This window comes from Notothenia rossii (assembly GCF_949606895.1).
Source record: "Notothenia rossii genome assembly, chromosome: 2".
NCBI lineage: Eukaryota > Metazoa > Chordata > Actinopteri > Perciformes > Nototheniidae > Notothenia > Notothenia rossii.
Window position 1 is genome coordinate 23143569 of NC_136904.1, and position 17696 is coordinate 23161264.

Sequence of the window (17696 nt, forward strand, 5' to 3'; positions counted from 1 at the left end):
TGGGCTTTGCCATACTGTCTGCAAAAAACATTCAACGGCAGGACATTATATAAACACATTACATGTTACTGCATAAAGAAAGCTGTGAACAAGCACATACTATATATTTCACATTGATCCAATAACAAAGTCAAATGCCTAACATATGATGGGTTTAAGTCAAAGCTAATCAAAGTTGGCATGGTCTTGCAGACAACCTGCTGTGCAAATGTGCACCCTGGTGTTTGCAACCTTGTGCAATGCAGTTGTGAATGCATTGTTGTGAAACTAAACACTCATGAAGGATATTTACAATGTCATAAAAAGAGAGACATTTAGTACAGGGCCCTGTTGAGCTGTCAAAATGGTGTATTCAATGTAGAATACTCTTGACTTCAAATATAAGGTCCTTGCTTTGTTTCAGCAGGGGAAACGCCAGCATATAGATGTATTTTCGAAAGGGAAACTCTTTGAAGATATGACATGTAAATCGTGCCTTGTGTTGGCACAGCTGAAAGCCTGGCCGACACCTGAGGCAAAATGATGGACCCGGTTAGTGATTTGAAGTGAAAACAGCCTCCAGTAGAAAGGAACGAAAATGGCTAGCAGAAATATGGGATTGCTGAGGGCAAACACACTGTCAATAGAAACTTTGTGCTGGTTGTCATGCAAATGTGAGTGTTTCCTTTTCAACAATACTTCTTTGGGGCCCTTCACATTTTAAATGTTTGTCGACCACCATGCAGATGTGAAGGACTGCCTGTCACTGAACTGTACACTTCCATTAATGCATTTAAAGAGCAACTTCCAGGTTAAAGAAACCTGTGAATAAATGTGTAGGAACATGATGAATACACTAGATTTTCAAAGAAATATACAGAAATATACACTACAGTGACATCTTGCGTCGTTTTTGTAAGAAATGTTCACTTCCGCATAAAAATGCCTCGGCACGTGACCTCCCGTGTGTGACGTAACACGGGGGACACAAGGGGGAGAGCGGCCGGTGTAACGTATTAATAAACATGGATCCCAATGCTAGTTTCGACACAGAAGACACAGAAGAAGTTGAACATGAATATTCGAATGCATATGACGGACCACAACCTTATAATTATGAGCCTGCTAGGCGTCCAAGAGACCAGGAGCAGCCAAGGATTAGAAGAAATAACGGCCATCGGAGAGAAATTGAGCTGTGGTGGGAGGAGAACCAGGACTGTTGATACTGATCCATAACAGAAACTAATGCGTAAGTATCAGCCGTATCTCGCGTTACCTAATGCAACTCCACACTACGGTGCTGTGTACCGGAGGAGAGACGCGAGATACGGCTGATACTTGACGATCTGGCGGAGAAAGGTTGTGGAGCCTCCGTTGATATGTCGTTGTAAATGGCTTGATGGAAAGCAGGTGTGTAGTCGGGGAGGGTGCAAAGCTGATTGCAGCAGGTGAGTGGAGGTTGAGCCGGGAGCCAGGAGTGACAGCCACCACGCACACACAAACAACACAGTACCGGAGGGGAGAGAGAGAGCAGCGAAGGGGGGGGGGGAGGAGACAGAAGTAATACGGTTTCCTGATAAAGCTGTGGAGAGTATGTGCTGCAGGGAGGTGGATGCACAACGCACCCAGGAACGAACGCTAGCTCCGGTCCTTTTTACTGTGGACTCGATGTCCTGACAGGCTGGAGTTTGTGCAACTTGCACAAACACAATACTGCACCATGATTACAAATGATGAAATACAATGTAAAACTACCGAAAAATACCAGCTCCTTAAAACACAACCGCTCTACTCAACGCAACTCCACTATACCCGCGGTCAGAGAGCGGAGATGTGTCCCCTGTGTGATGTAATATGACGCGTTTGACGTATGACCTTAGAAAAAAGCCGTTTTTAAGAGCAGAGCTCAAAATTGCTCCTTTCCCTCTGAATTCCTGGCCTTATGTCTCGTAAAACATATCAAATCCTGCATTCAATTTTTTAATTGTAATTTTCAAGCAAGTTTAAGCATAAATGTAGAAAAAATAAAAACATGCAAGATGCTCTTTAAAGCTACGGTGCAACCACAGTAGTATTTGTAATACATTTGACGACTGGAAGACTTTCACAAGCTGTCTATCAGTCTCAATTTGTTGTTTAGAGAAGTGTCCTCTTTGAGAGTTTGGAAAAAGATTGCTCTAGTATTAATTTTGAAAAAGAAAGATACTCATTGTTTTAAAGTGAGGGAAAAGAGCAAGAACATTTTGAGGCAAACCTTAGATTGCGATCTTTTAATGTTACAAACACACTTATTTCAGGGGACATACTTTCATCAATGAGTGTTTGAGTACTGTTTGGGCATGCAGGCATCCAACATGCTAGCCTCAAGTGCACCAGATTGTGTCTTTAAACTTTTGTACAGTATGGTCATTACTTTTGACTGTTTTCAGTTATTTTGGTTCTAATTTATGTTTAACTACTGACCAGCAATTACATAACACATACAATCATATTTGATGTCATTAATTTGGAAAATGTACACTGAAACAAATGACCCATATCTAAAAGGCAATATGTCAAACAGTGTGTTGTGTCTCATAAGGAAGAACCATCATTAAAAAGGAGCAACATAGATACAAAAAAAACATATGTAACTGGAGCTTTACATAAGAGGTCAACAACATTCAGCTAAATGTTGAACATGCTGGCACATTGTGCACATTTTGTTAATATTCTTGTCCTGACTTTACAAGAGCAATGGAATATAGACTTCTGCTCTGGATTTCTAGTTTGCTGTCACCAATGAGCTTTATGTCTCCAATACGGCTTTACAGCACAAAAGCATGATGTCCAGTCACTGTGACCGGCAATCAGAATCCGAAACTTACAACGATGCTGGGCAGGGTCTGCACAACTAATGACAGTGTTCAAAATCACACGTTTTGCCTTCAGATTAAGTATGACTGACGTATGAACATAGATTCGCTCCCATGCATGTAAACACTGTGTTCACACATTAAGCTTGTCTAATAAATGTGTGTATGATGTGCTAGAAAACATTGTTAGCTCCATAGAGCTGTATCAGCCACAGTGTGACTGCTCGGTCCCTCAACTGATTAAGTGAAGAACATGAGGTTCTGATGTTCTGATTAAGGTTGTGTGTGTTTTTCCCTCTCTCTCCGGTTTGTCTGATGGTTACCTCTAGAACTAAAATATAGCTGTATACCTAACACTAATACTGTGATAGGAGACCCTTTACTGGACTGAGGATCTGCCCATTCTAAACCAACTTATTGGGCTTTATGTATTTGTGGATTACATCCGGCTTAGGCTTTAATTAAAGCACACAATTACATTTGCAGATGTCAGTAAAAAAGGAAGCACATTTGACCAGAAAATCCCCATGCAAGGTGGAAGCAGAGGCATAATGAGTACATATTAACACATATTGCCAGAAGGTTGAGCTGGGGCAGGCTTCAATAAGGCAGACCGTGACCTGGGAAATCTTGCCTCCTCTAAGCAAATGTGCAGTTTCCCAAATATGATTATGCAGCATTCAAATACAATGACTTGCAAGTTTAGAAGCTAATGCAATCACAGCTGCTTTGCAATACAAAAACAAAAGTAAAAACTCTAAAATCAAGCTAATCATTTCTGTTGAAGAGGTGAGAGGGGTTGACACAAACTCTATCGATTGACAATAGGGTGGGGGATAGGGTGAACGTCTCAGAAAAGGATTAAAAAATAATGACACAAACTTCAATATTAGGTTCGGCCAAAGGCGCTTACCTACTTATGTTTGCTTTTTACTTTCCATTGTTCATTGGCAGCACCAAATACTTTCCATAGTATAATCAGATAGGGTTGGACATAATGGAGCTCAGGGTCATTGTCGATATGATGGCACTATGGTGAATTCTAATTATTTGAATTGGAATTAAAAGTTTGGCATTTTAACCATAAGCTTTGCACGTTAACCAGAACAATTATAACTTCAAATAAGATGTCAGGTTCAAAGGTTTTTGATAGAGGGCTTCACAACGCATAGAGACAAAGATTCCTATAGCAATTGTTTCTGCACACCATCCCTGATTTAGTCAGCTGCTCTAAGACAAGCCTATATTTAGTATCACATATGGTATACACAACCTTAATCTCTTTATTACTAAAACAACAGACTACTACAAATGATATGCCATATTGCTATTAATGATCCAGATGTGAAAGGCACCTCATATTCACCTCAAGTCCACATGATAAACTTTAAAGTAGGTAACTTTAAAGTATTTTCTTTATACATTTTCCTTGGTTAATCTTTACATTTTAAAATGAGCAAAGAATGTGCTCATTCCTGCAATTTAAAGATTCCAAAAGTACCTTTTTCAAGACATGTTTGAGCGCGTAATATGTACAGATGCTGATAGGGTTTGTCCATTTCAAATATTTCAATGACGACTGGTATTGTGACCATGATCACCCTTTGCTGTCAACTGTCAGATGCTTACAAGCTCTACTTCCAAACTGAAACTCTTTCATGAGCTGTAAAGTACAACCACTACAGTCACACTGTGCTGTGCAAACTGGAGTTGCATACATGTTCATACTTACATTACCATATTGAGTTTTCTGTAAACCTACACAAATCTTAAATCAGCTCCACAGTAAATGGTCCCTTTACAGCAAACAAACTGAAGCTTCTGTTTAACAGGCAGAGGGTCCACATGGCGTTGAACTTCAGTTGTAAAAGTCGTGCCCAAACCCCACACAAAGCTCCGATATAAAACACACATACGGTGGATATATCACGGCCCACTTCCCTGCCTGCTTGCATCTTCGTATGCATGTTTTGTTTTCCATCTGCAACAGTTGCATTCTTCCTCTGGCTGATATGTGCCCAGTTCTTCATCATTACACAGAGCAGAAAGGCAACACGAATTTCTGAGCAAAACCAACACTCCTCGGCGTCCAAATTTGTTTCCACTGCCGTGGTAATTCATCACAGGCGGCGAGCTTTACACTCCCCACAACACACATAGACACATACACAAAAATACAGACAGCACAGAGAAAATGTGAAAAAGGAGCAGATCAACCTGCAGTGTGTGGCGTCACGTGCAGCACTCCGTTTGACTCCGACCCACAATAACATGAAAAACTTTGTGTGCCTCGGGAGGCAAGGAAAAAGAAACCAACTCAGATCTCCTGCCTCAGGAATATACAGACGCAGAAACAGTCCAATTTTACACATCAATCAAGAGCAACTGATTCAGGCCGAGACAGAAAACTGCTTTATATAATGGAGACAAGAGGTGCCTTCAGACAGCCCGACACTGAAAATCATAACACATATTTATATACTCACACCCACATGCTCACCAACTTAGAGATCATAGACATGTCACATGGATGGTAATGGAGAAGAAACACATGGCAGAGGAATATTAGTCAAGCTGCTAGCTGTGAAATGGGTTTGAAACAGTCATTCAGCTTGTGAGGGGTGGTACTGAGGAGGATATGGCAAGAGAACAAAGAGTAGTGAGAGGAACGGGACATTGAAGAGTGGTATCCCAGCTTTGGCAGTAGAGCTACTGATTGGTGCTTTGATGTGCACAATTCGGCTGCCTTTTTCTATTCTGCTGCATCTGGGATCAGAGCTCCCATGACAGGTGTGCAATCTGCAGAGGCTTTTTGCTTTTACTTTAACAAAGCATGAAGACACTCTCACAAACCAGTCCAGATTTGGACGGATGTCTATTTAAGGAATAGTAATAGTGTGTAGATTGTTTTCAAGTCTTTTTCATTGCAACTCTACAAGTCCTACGTGTTAGTTGTAAAAGAAAGACGGAATTGTGCCAAATGAGCTCTACTGCAGGGTGTCTAGCTTGACAGTCCTCTTTGTTAAGGGACAAAAGAAATATGTGTGGAAATAAGCAGTGCGGTGTGCAACTGAGATGTACAAGTGGACAAGTCAGATCAACAAAAAGATACAAGAAGTAAGTGTTTACTCCACAACACAACTAAAGGATAAACTCTGGCAGAAGAATCAACACAAACTTCAAATCCAGGTTTGGGAAAAGGCTATGGTTATCCCTCTGTCTGTAGTGAAACTTCAATCACAATCTATTTAATCAGAGCCTGCTCACACTGGCGTTTTCCATTGTCTGGACACGCAGTCTCTGTGTGTGTGTAGATGTCTACCCTCTATTCAGACCCGGACTGATGATTTCCGCCACTTCACTCAACAGGATGTGGCACTTATCATCAGGACAATGACCCGGTTGTTGCAGTGTGCAGCAGAGGTGGGCCAGAGCAAGGCAAGAAATAGGGTCAATTGGGCTCGGATGGAAAGGCTAAGAAGAGAAAATGACATGCCTGAGTACAATGAATGCAGGCCCACCACTGTGTTCCCTAGGACACTTAAGAAGACAAATGGTGCAAAAAGGCCAATCAGCCCTCTCTCTCTATTGAATAGCTTCGGTTCCACTTTACTGATACCAACTTTGAGAAAGTAGCCAAGCCATTCGCTGGATGATGAATAATGATGTACAAATGAATGACACGCACCATAACTACGTTAATAACCTTACTATGAATCATTCTCACATGGCTTTGCTGAGTTTTCATGTTTTAGCAGTTGCACCATGCCAAGAAGCACACATAAACCTAATCACCTGTGATAACCTTACACTCAGAGTAAGCCTATGAAATGATCCTTCACCCAACAGAACAGTTACCCACCCGGGGGGCCAGGACTTCGTTCCAGGTGATAACTACTGTAGGGTAGGAAAAAGTGACACTACTACAATGATAACTTTAGTTTTTTCCTTAATGGTTTCTTGTTTATTTTCTGACATCATGTATAGTTTTACACTTTAAGGCCTCAAAAAGGTGTTCAAAGTCAGTCAGTATGGGCACGCACTCCCCACAGTATGATGGGGGGTTACAGGAAGATATTGTCTGTACTAAGATGTCACAAGCAGAACTTGTTGGCAATCAATGTATTCAGCAATCTGTTAAAGGCATTCTTATTGAACCTTTACAATGTATAGTTCATCCGCTCCATGGCAGGATGTTCTGATAGAACAGGGTTTTGGCAAACATTATTTCCCAAAAATGAATAAGAATTATAATGGGCAAATGACACCGTTAGGATAGGGAATCAAAAGAATCTGAGTCAGTCAAATAAAGCCTTATCAAGTGCATCTCTATATACTAGACAACATAAAAAAAAAAGATGCCACTTAAAAGGGGTGACATTTGGAGTTCATTTTAAATTAAGGACAATTAAACAGAATTGTGTTTCTAAAGTTAAGTAGAAGCAAGCAAGTCTGGATCCAGACACCAAAATATAGCAGATTAAATAACATCAAACTAATTCAAACTAACTCTTTGAAGAGTAACTGCACCCACTCTGCACCAAACAATCTGGCTCTCATTACAAACTAGTAGAGACAAAAACATGCTTTTTATACTGTGGCACAACACCACGATACAATCAGATGGGTTCAACACAAGTATGAACAAGGTTCCGTCTATTTATTCACACTTTTCAGACCGTAGTCATGACGAACATGTTTTTGATTTCTCAAAGTGTTTTGACAATAACTGGCTTTGTGTTGGGTCCCACATATTTATAAACCTTGGAATACAAATGATGCGCACCCACAGCAACACAGGGAACCGTCACATGTAAACCAACTACAGTATATGAGCATCATGCTGGGTTGGTTGGGCTCAGGGGGAGAAACAGTTGTCTACCCCAGTCCCGGAGTCAACATGTACGGTAGTGTCATTGGGCAAAACCCAAAATTGCTGATAAAAGGGTCCCCAAAATTAAATGTAATGATATAAGGGAGCAATATGTTGCCTTTAGTATCTACAGCTCAAGATAACATACAGTAGCTTATACAATCTTCACATGTTTTTCTTCCCCCATCTCTCTCTCTCTCACGCCCCTCCTATCCTTTTAGCATCTTTGCATGCCGAGTTGCATCTCTAGCTGTTCTTTCATTTGACGTCTTAATAGTTCATCGCTTGTAGCCATGTAGGGAATGTTAAATAAAGCTCTGATGTGTAATTTGTCGCTCCACAAACATTCCCGCTCCCGCTCCCGGCCTACCCTGGGAGTTAATGCAACAGATTTGTCATACACAAGCCAGGCACAGCTAGAGGAGGAGGAAAAACACCTATTCAATCTGCATTTCAATCTCCATAGGGCTCTATGCAAATGGAGGCAAGCTGATGCCTACCCTCTCTCAGACTGCCAGAACACATACAGATGACGAAGCCATGATGCCTATGACTGTGTAGGCAGAAGCCCGGTATGTGGTACACAGAAGAGACCAATGGAAAGAGTAGGAATTTGGGAGAAGCTCATATTTCAGGAAAATAAAAGTAGGCAAAGCTAAAACCAACCTACATGCAGATACCGGCAGAAAGTAAAGAAGCTAAACATCTATTATGATCAGTTCCTCCAGGAAGCCCTCCCCCCTACCTACCCCTGTGTCTTATTGGTGTGCCCTTCAGCATAATGTGGATATGCAGCCTCTCTGGGGCTTTTTAGGGAATTGATGGATAATCAGATGATTACATAGAAAATCTCCATTGAGGACAATCCTCCCTGACAAACAAAGAGAAAGCTCTTTAGTTAATAAATAGGCTGACAGACAGAGTGAAAGTGTGCGTGTGTGTGTGTGTGTGTGTGTGTGTGTGTGTGTGTGTGTGTGTGTGTGTGTGTGTGTGTGTGTGTGTGTGTGTGTGTGTGAGAGAGAAATAGAGAGAGAGAGAGAGAGAGAGTAAATCCTGTCCTGCGTCTGCAGCACAATGCCAAATCTCTATCACATATTCATCCTGAGAATCTGTGTGTACTGTATGTGCGCGTGTGTGTCATCCATTGCCAGAAACATCACTACCCGGGGATGTCATTGAGTTTGCCTTTAGCTTTATCTTAATTTGAGCGTATCTAAATACATTTCAAGCTCTAGGCATATTTGTATAAGTCTTTCTGAATAATTTGGCAGAAGTTTATTCTCATAATTTTCATATTTCTGAACTACTTTTTCTCAAAAATAAGTCTGCAAGAAACTCAACTCAACACACACGCAGAGGAAAGACATTGATGCTGTCGATTTGAGAGATGAACTAACTTCACGCACAAACCATTAACATGTGCTAACTATATACTGTACAGTGACGATATAAATGAAGTCCCTTTTCTTAGTTTACAAATCAGAACAAAACTGCTCAGACTATTTGTTCCATGTTACACACATTTTCTTATTTTATTTTGCTTTGGATAGTGATTAGTTGACTTCCGGGCATCAGCCTTGTTGTTTTTAAGCCAGTTTTGCGGGAAATTAAATTGCTTCCTCAGTCACAGGTTTTTTTTAAATAATGCAGTAAGGTTCTGTTTTCAGGATTCCTCTGCTGTCTAATGCATTCATTTTACTCTCCACCATCCAGGGCCTTCTGCAGTGAAGCTTAACCACAGCATGATGCTGCCAGCAACATGCTTCCTGCTGGGGATTTGTGTTTGTGTGTGGTGATACAGCAGATACTGCATTAATAATAGCAGACCATAGGGTACACATGTATTTAAAAGGCACTGCACATCTTCCCCTCTGTCTCTCACACACATGTGTTGTATTTGGATGAATAAAATAAAGGGGAAAAAAGAGCAAATTGATAGGGAAGGAATCCACATAAACAAATCTGACTTAAACTTGGATATCTTTGTTCATTATTCTAAAATGAAAGTTTATGTTACGAGTACAGTAGGAACACCTTCTCCAAATATTGTGTCTGCCAATGCAGAAACTGAGTCATGCGTTGTGTTTTTATCTGCAGACCGTTTACTCTCAATAAGTTGTAATAACCATGACAGAGGGTGACATACAGCTCATGCTAATGTATTGACACACATTACATAACCAGATCCCATAAATTATTTTCAATTTAACATGCCTCATCATATGGATGAGTCCAGCACTGTTTAACTCTGCTCATTGGCAAAGGATGATAATTGAGGGATGTCCAGACGAGAGAGAAGGGAACAGGGAAAGGTTTGGATTATCATGTAGCTAAAAGAGACCTTGGTTTGGCTAGGTAGTGTGCCCACAGCAGTACTTTGTCCTGGATGGAGCATGGTGGTTCTCTACTTGAACTCTAACATGTACAGGAGTTCTGCACTGGCTGGCATAGTCCTGTTAGCTATAGATGCTAGTGCAGGGCTACAATTGCCAAGCTCCACTTCACTGTCAGCCATGGCTTTGGCATTGGAAAAGGTTCTGGAGGCTGCACTGTTGAGCAAGTTAATGGCATTGGTAGTTCTCCAAAGGAGAAGGACAAACACATATAAAACTACTGGCAGCCAGAACCAGATGCTCTGGCATAAGATAGACGCGTTATTTCCTTATAGTAATGTCTGAACCTGCTTGGTAAAAAAGAGTTATCATTCCAGCTACGTTATATCTGAGCACCAAAGCAATGGATAGCTTTAGAGAAAAAACTTTTTTAATACACTACCTAAAACAATTGCTGACAAGATGCAAGCATGCTTTGCCAACAAACCGTGCCAATTATATCTTTAGAAATTACTATTGAAAAGTACTACACGTCATTACACAATACAGGAATCTACAAGGAAACTGCTCTTTATTCTGCAACACTCCGTTGTGGGGGGGGATATTGTATTGCTGCCCACAAACATGAGCCAGGATCAACTGTTCTGCTGGTTACCTCTACAATGTGATACCAGAAACCTCCTTACAAAAAAAGAGCCCCTGATTCATGAGATGAAATTCTTGTAAGGGCTTGTTGACACAGTCTTAAATGTTAATTTTAGTTATTGGTACCTTATTAAAATGTCCCGACTTGAGACTGATTGCTTTTCCACATATTTTGAGACTGATTTTTGAACTCAATTGATTAGGCCAGTAGATTTGTCTTTAGGCAGATTATTCTCAACGCATCATTTGGCTGCATTGCTATTACAACAGGCAGCTGGATAAAAACAATGTAGCTTGTTGCTTTAGTTCAAGACCTGTGCTGTTAAACATGTAATGTCAATATTTAATGTAATATGTATAGATATATACATTGTGAGTGTAGACGTATTCAATTAATACAGAATTAACCATCACCCTTCATAAACTGGCATGATGCTCTTCTCTCTCATGAAGAGTAACTCACTGGATGCAATGTGGTTTTTGAGGCTGTCCTTGAACCAACAGACCAACAGAATTTCAGTAATCATCGATCCTTGTCATTTGCAGTGTTGGGACTAACGCGTTACAAGGTAACGCCGTTATTTTTGGCAGTAACTAGTACTCTAACGCATCATTTTTTTTAATTCAGTAACTCAGTTACCGTTACTACATGGTGCGTTACTCCGTTATTTTTTTGATATAGTCTCGGCTCCCAGACGTTGGTGAGCGGCGCCAACAGCGAGGCGAACAGAGATGAGAACTGTACTTAAGTACAGTACTTGAGTAAATGTACTTAGATACTTCCTGTGTCACATGCAGAGACGCGCTGTGGGCGTGTTTGTGTTTACTAACAAGACTATCATCGCGGCAGCGGAGCTCAAGTCGAGTTTCTCCGCCTGGAGATATTCTCACTATTTCACTTTTGTCGAGCAGAAAGAAAATAATCTTTTAGTTAAATGTAAGTTGTGTCTTGGCGGGTCAAAGATCCTATCTACTGCCCAAAACAGCAATTCAAATCTGTTGAAACATCTGCAGAAACAACATGCTGGGACGAAGCTAGTAGCCTAGCTAAGACCACAGACCCAAGACTCATCCGACGTCACTCCACCTCCACCTAAGCAACAGCGGCTGGATTTTAACCGAGGGACTGCTAGCCAGGGAAAAGTTGATAAAGCCATTGCACGGTATGTTGTAGAACACATGCAGGCTATGTTTGCTATTTCTATTGCTATTTCTTGATCAACAGATTGTATTATTCTCCAATGCAATAACAGTACTGAAATGAAGGCTATACGGGCATTAATGGGAGCCCTTTTTTTAAGTAACAACGCATTACTTTTTGGTGTAAGTAATCAGTAAAGTAACTGAGTTACTTTTGAAATGAAGTAACTAGTAATGGTAACTAGTTACTGGTTTTCAGTAACTAGCACAACACTGGTCATTTGTCATGTAACTTGTGATCTGACTTGCAGAGAAAGGTCAAGGTGAACGTCCGTACGTGGATCAATAACCAATCAATCAATCATAATACATTTTAATCTCCACGGTTGAAATCTGCGAAATTCTAAACGTCAAGAACACAGGGTTGTTAAAGTATTATTATATAAACACAATGTGGATATTACCTTCATAAGACAGAATACACAACACAGTGTGTTGCAATGTAGTGCAAGGTAATGTGTGCTTTTCAAAAAGTAGTAAACTACATTTGAAAGATGAATTGGTCAGAAATAATAAGTTGAAACTAATCATTTAATGGAGATGTGTTAGGAGTGACATATTCTTCAAAATACTTTTTTGACATTCTCTTTCAATCAGGCAATCAGTAATTTTGTATTCAATTATTTCAAACAATACTTAAGTGCTTTCCAATCAATCACATATACACACAAATGACTTTGTGAGTTTTAACTTTCTAAAAGAAAAACTGAATTGTGAGAAAAAAGGTGTCTCCTATAATTCATTAAAATGGTGCTTATGTTTACCTGATAAATGACAGCCATTGTCTTTGATTGATCTCTTGGGCCATTTGACACCGTATTGATTTAGCAGACGGCTCTCTGTAAAGCGCTTGACGATGCATGAGTTGACTGGCAAAGAAGAATGAACAATCTCTACCTCCATTGACTTCCAGCAGCCTCCTCTTCTTCTGCTGTCTCTCTTGCTTCTCACGCTCAGCTTTCTCCTTCGCTGCACGTGCTCTCCTCTGCTTCTCCTCCGTTTCTCTCCGCTTCAGGTTATCCTTTAGAGCTTGCTGTGGGGAGAGGGAGGAAGTAAGATGAGCAAAGACAGAAGTAAAGAAAAAACAAGACCAATTGCTAACTGGGGTTAATTACAGTGGTATAGAGCCTGTCAAAGGCAGAGGCAGCTGTCAAACACTAAAGACATCATTATCAGGCACCATTAAGTCAGATGAAGCTTCCAAGGTGGATATCAGCCTGGTCTTGCCAGACACAAAACGACTTGACGAAGATGAATTCAGACACCGGATAAACAGAGGGTCTGCGAGGTGATGTGTTTTCGGTTGTCACTTTTACCTTTTTATCCCCGTTTCAAATGTACAGCGTCTTTTCAGTTCTTTGGCCATAATCTTTCCTCATGTAATGTATTTTTGATGACCCAAAAATAATTTTAGCATTGCATGTTATTTATTGTTTAAATGTAATTATTTAGACTGAAAGAGTGAGCAGTATATGTTGCTATAAGACATTATTGGTTGATATTTTAAGTCCTGAAAAATAAATGGCTTTTCCTATTGCTGACCTGGTGAAGCCAATATGTATATTTGTTCAAGTCAGTCAGTTTTTGTGTGAAGCGCTCAATGAACTACATCTCTGGTCTCGCACACGTCACCAACACCAAGATGGCCGTCACGTTAGCACATTTCACCTCTTTCTTTCAGAATGAGGCGAAAAGTATTAAAAGAGGTGAAAGTCTGGGCATGTTGAGAGCTGTACATACACAAAAGGGAAGTTAGTCGGTTCCGTAAGAGCCAGCATGCGGGACCGGCTTTACAAGATTTCGGTGAGTAACATGAGTGTAATGTGTAACGTTAATGACATCACTTACGCGACTCTGGGATTTGTAGTCTTTCTAGTTGCATATTTTTCATAGTCTTATATTTCAACAGTTTTACGACAAACTGACTATTTTGACATGGAAATGATTTTTTAAGATTGACAAACATCATATGTGTAATTCGTGGCACAATTCAAACGAGATTGAATGATAATCTTTCTCTCCCCATTGACTTCATTACATCATTTTTCCGAAATAAGGTCCCATGGGGCGGAAGTAGAAGGGTGGGACTTCGCCTCTCTATTATGCCTGCCTGCTTTATTGTTGGTATACTATCCACAATACATCAAACACTGTGGGTTCAGGCTCTGTAATCCCTTTGCTGCAGGGTTGTTAAACTCATACCATAGTGTCGATAGCTCAATAATGCCACAGCCAAGAGACAAACTGCATATGGTTTAATAGAGTGCTAGCATGATTGCCATCCTGATCAATAGCCAGTCACTTAAATAAAAGGAGTCTGGGCTTTTATCAAACACCCAACTCCTCCCCCTCGTCTCCCCTCCTCTTGCTTTATTCACACACCCCAGCTTGACAGGCAGGTCCGTAGGAGAATAGTAATGCCACCAACATTAATGGATCCAAATAAATACACACTCACTACAAAAATAAACTGTGTAGTACTTGAAAAAAGACATAGGCACGATAAAGACAGGCAGTCACTTACTGAGCCTCACTGAAAGACGGTTATTAAGTCTGCGTACAAGAGACCAGGGGACTCTCTTTTACCTGCCACTGTAGGAGAATGATGTAAATAATGTACGATTTGGTAATTGTGCAATTTAGCAACCCTGCAGAGTGCTATTCCCTTGTGCACTTCAGTCATAAATATGTATAGATGTACACATGCATTTCTTATGATATTGCTTATGATCTGAAAGTAGTTGAAAACTTTGATTATAGCCAAACATCAAGCAAGTGCAACAACACTAGATAAAGTACGCCTGCAAATGCGACTAACCGGCGATATTGCCTGCCCTAGCTAACTAGCGGTAGCAGCTAAAGTTAGAAGCAGGTATTGGTTAGAGTTACTTTAGCTTGCTGTCCATTAGGACACACAATAACAATGAGTCAAAAGCAGAAGACTTTTTCACCAAATAAAGCAAGTTGCTTATAGTCTATACCTCCTGGCATTAACACGGGCACCCCTCCCCCTATTACAAGTCAGTATAGCATCATACTTATTAAGCTGTTATGTCAAGGTTAAACAGTTACATACTGTTTTTCTTCAACCCAGAAAATAGCTGGTCACCTTAGTTGAATAACTAACGCCAAGCCAATTGAAATATGGAGATATGAAAACTCAAATGAACAATTGGGTGTTTAACAGTATACTATATTCACAGTATCCCGTATCCTCTTTGTTCATGTAAAGCTGCATAATAAGAAGTCAAAATCCCTCCTATGCTACATGCTATCAAATACTGCACATCCACACGCTGTGACCTTGATCTTTTACTGGAGAGAATATTATGTTCTTATTCATGCAGACCACAGTGACATTTCATTTTGTTGGCAGCTTACCAGACATATATTAAAGACAACATTTATCTGAGCGCTCTCACGTAAAAAGAGAATAGAAGCTGGTGTGTGCCACTCAACAGGCTTATGTAAAATCAAAGGAAGAGGAGGCCGCTGAAGAGGAAGATGAATACCAAATGGCTGTTCACAGCTCTTTTAAAAAAATATATAAAACCAACTCCTCCACAAAATGTACTTTGATTTAATGTAATGAAACTGAGTTGCTCCTGAGAACCACTGATTCACAAATGAGTATATTCTTAATGGGCATCCACTTTGGTACATTATGGGCAGAAAGAATGAGGAAAAAAGGGAAGTACAAAAGTACTGACACATAATGCATTTCCAATAAAGAACAATTAAGGGAAGCCAGATTAGTGTTCAGCGGAGGTGGACGTTTAATGTGAGCATGGTCAAAAGTCTGACAGGCCTTCCCCTCTTCACTATCAAGCAGCACTCTGATTAAAAAGTCCAATTTGATTAGCATAGCAGAATGTAAACATACTTGCACTATAACAACCAAACAGAGCCATCGCTACCCTCGTCACAAACGCTTTTCAAAATAACTGATTACAACAGCCTCACAGATTGGATTATCCATTCAATTTAACATCTATATTTTTGTAAACTTTAAAGTAAGTTTTTATAATGTTATGCAACTTGTTAGAAATGTTGGCAAATAATAAACAGACCATCTTTTTAAGAGAGTAGAGTCTAAAGCCATGTTAGCTGTTTTGTAAAGCTATACAGTGACAATATGGTGCTTTGAAGCTAATAATAACACCAGCATCTTAACATGCTCATAGTGACAATGATGTTAACATGCTGAGGTTTACATTGTTCCCAATCATAGTTTAGCGTGATGGCATGTGAACTAAGCGTTACACAAAGTACAATTGAGGATGATGGGAAAGTCAGTAGTATTGCAGGAATGTGTAGTCATTAACCACATTAATGATGGTAGTTATGAATCAAAATGTAACCAGAGGGGACCATACACATTGAGTAATTAGATCAGAAAACTAATCAAGCACCATCATTTGAGGATTATATTTGTTTGTAAACAGTTTTGGGCTAATATATCAAGTCGAAGTTGAGATATTGCACTGAAAAAGTACAACGCTGGTGGCGCATGATAAAATGTCAATGGACCACCAAAAGTTGTAAGGATAAGTCCTTTAGGGGCTTTATGTATTTCATCAAGTGTCATGCCAATCCAATCAATATACAGCCAATGTCAACCTAATGGCAGCGTAAGAGGAAAAGTCAGGGCACAAAGAGTCAGTCAAGTTCAACACATTGACACCATGATGACTGTCTGCAGAAAATGTCATGACAATCCAAGTCAAAGTTTGAGTTAATTCAGTCTGGTCTGCAATGGCAGACTGTCTGACCGACAAACCCATGGACATTTCCATGCCAAGTTCAATACTATCAAAGCTATAAAAAAAAGGAATGGCAGGTGGTTTCCATGATATAGCTATGCAGATACACTGAAGAGCTCTGTAGAGGCAAAGAGTACATCTCATTTCAAACCCGATCCTTTACTGCTGCCAGCAGCGGGAAAACAATGATGAGTCAATAACGGGTCAATACAACAAGTGGGCCTGTTTAAGAGAGGATCACTCTTAAACTACACAAAGAGAATAGAACAGTAAATCACATCCCAATCGCTGTTAAAACCAAAGGGCCATTCTATCTTCTTAAATGACACAACCAACTAACAATATTAGACTGATCAAAGACAAAAGTAGTCAGTGTGGACATAACTGAGTATAAAACTGTTAATTAAAGCCGAGGTAAGGCTGGTTTTGTTTGTATTAAATCTGAATTATTAATCTAAAATATACGTATCCATCATTTCCAACATTGAAGGGAATCCTTTTTCTACTGAAAATAATAAACTATACATTTTGATACTGACAGTATCAGTCTGAAACTACAAAAAGAAGAAGAGTCATGTGATCTTTGCCTTATGACAAAGCATCCATTTTCACTGTAATGTAGAGCTGAAGGATGGAGAGAGAGAGAACCAGCTATCTGAGGAAATTGCCCTCCACTCTCCTTCATCACTACAGGTCTGCTTCCCCCCTCCTCCTCCTCTCCTGGATGTCCGCCATTAGACACGCTCAATTGGATTCCTGTCAGATGTGCGGCCTCGCCCTGGGTCTCCTTCCTACGGGTGACTGAGCATGCTGTACGTACGTGTGTGTGTGTGTGTGTGTGTGTGTGTGTGTGTGTGTGTGTGTGTGTGTGTGTGTGTGTGTGTGTGTGATGTATACACGGGTGTGTGTCCGTATTTGTGAGTGAAAAAGCTAAGCAGCTCTCCCTATAAAAATTGTTAACAGAGCGCACACACACACACACACACACACACACACACACACACACACACACACACACACACACACACACACACACACACACACACAC

General features: G+C 40.3%; 1 protein-coding gene and 1 long non-coding RNA gene across 7 annotated transcripts in view; one reads left to right on the forward strand and one right to left on the reverse strand.

The window, feature by feature from the left end:
* LOC307028832 (protein diaphanous homolog 3-like) overlaps window positions 1-17696 on the reverse strand; it is a 218784-nt gene that overhangs the window by 62974 nt on the left and 138114 nt on the right. For all 6 annotated transcript variants that reach the window (XM_079664177.1, XM_079664176.1, XM_079664175.1 and 3 more), the window contains one exon: window positions 12783-12918. In XM_079664177.1, the coding sequence (XP_079520303.1) occupies window positions 12783-12918 (136 nt within the window). The remainder of the gene's footprint in view (window positions 1-12782; window positions 12919-17696) is intronic.
* The window catches only part of LOC307028836, a 30997-nt gene that overhangs the window by 8042 nt on the left and 5259 nt on the right, over window positions 1-17696 (forward strand). The window lies entirely within an intron of this gene.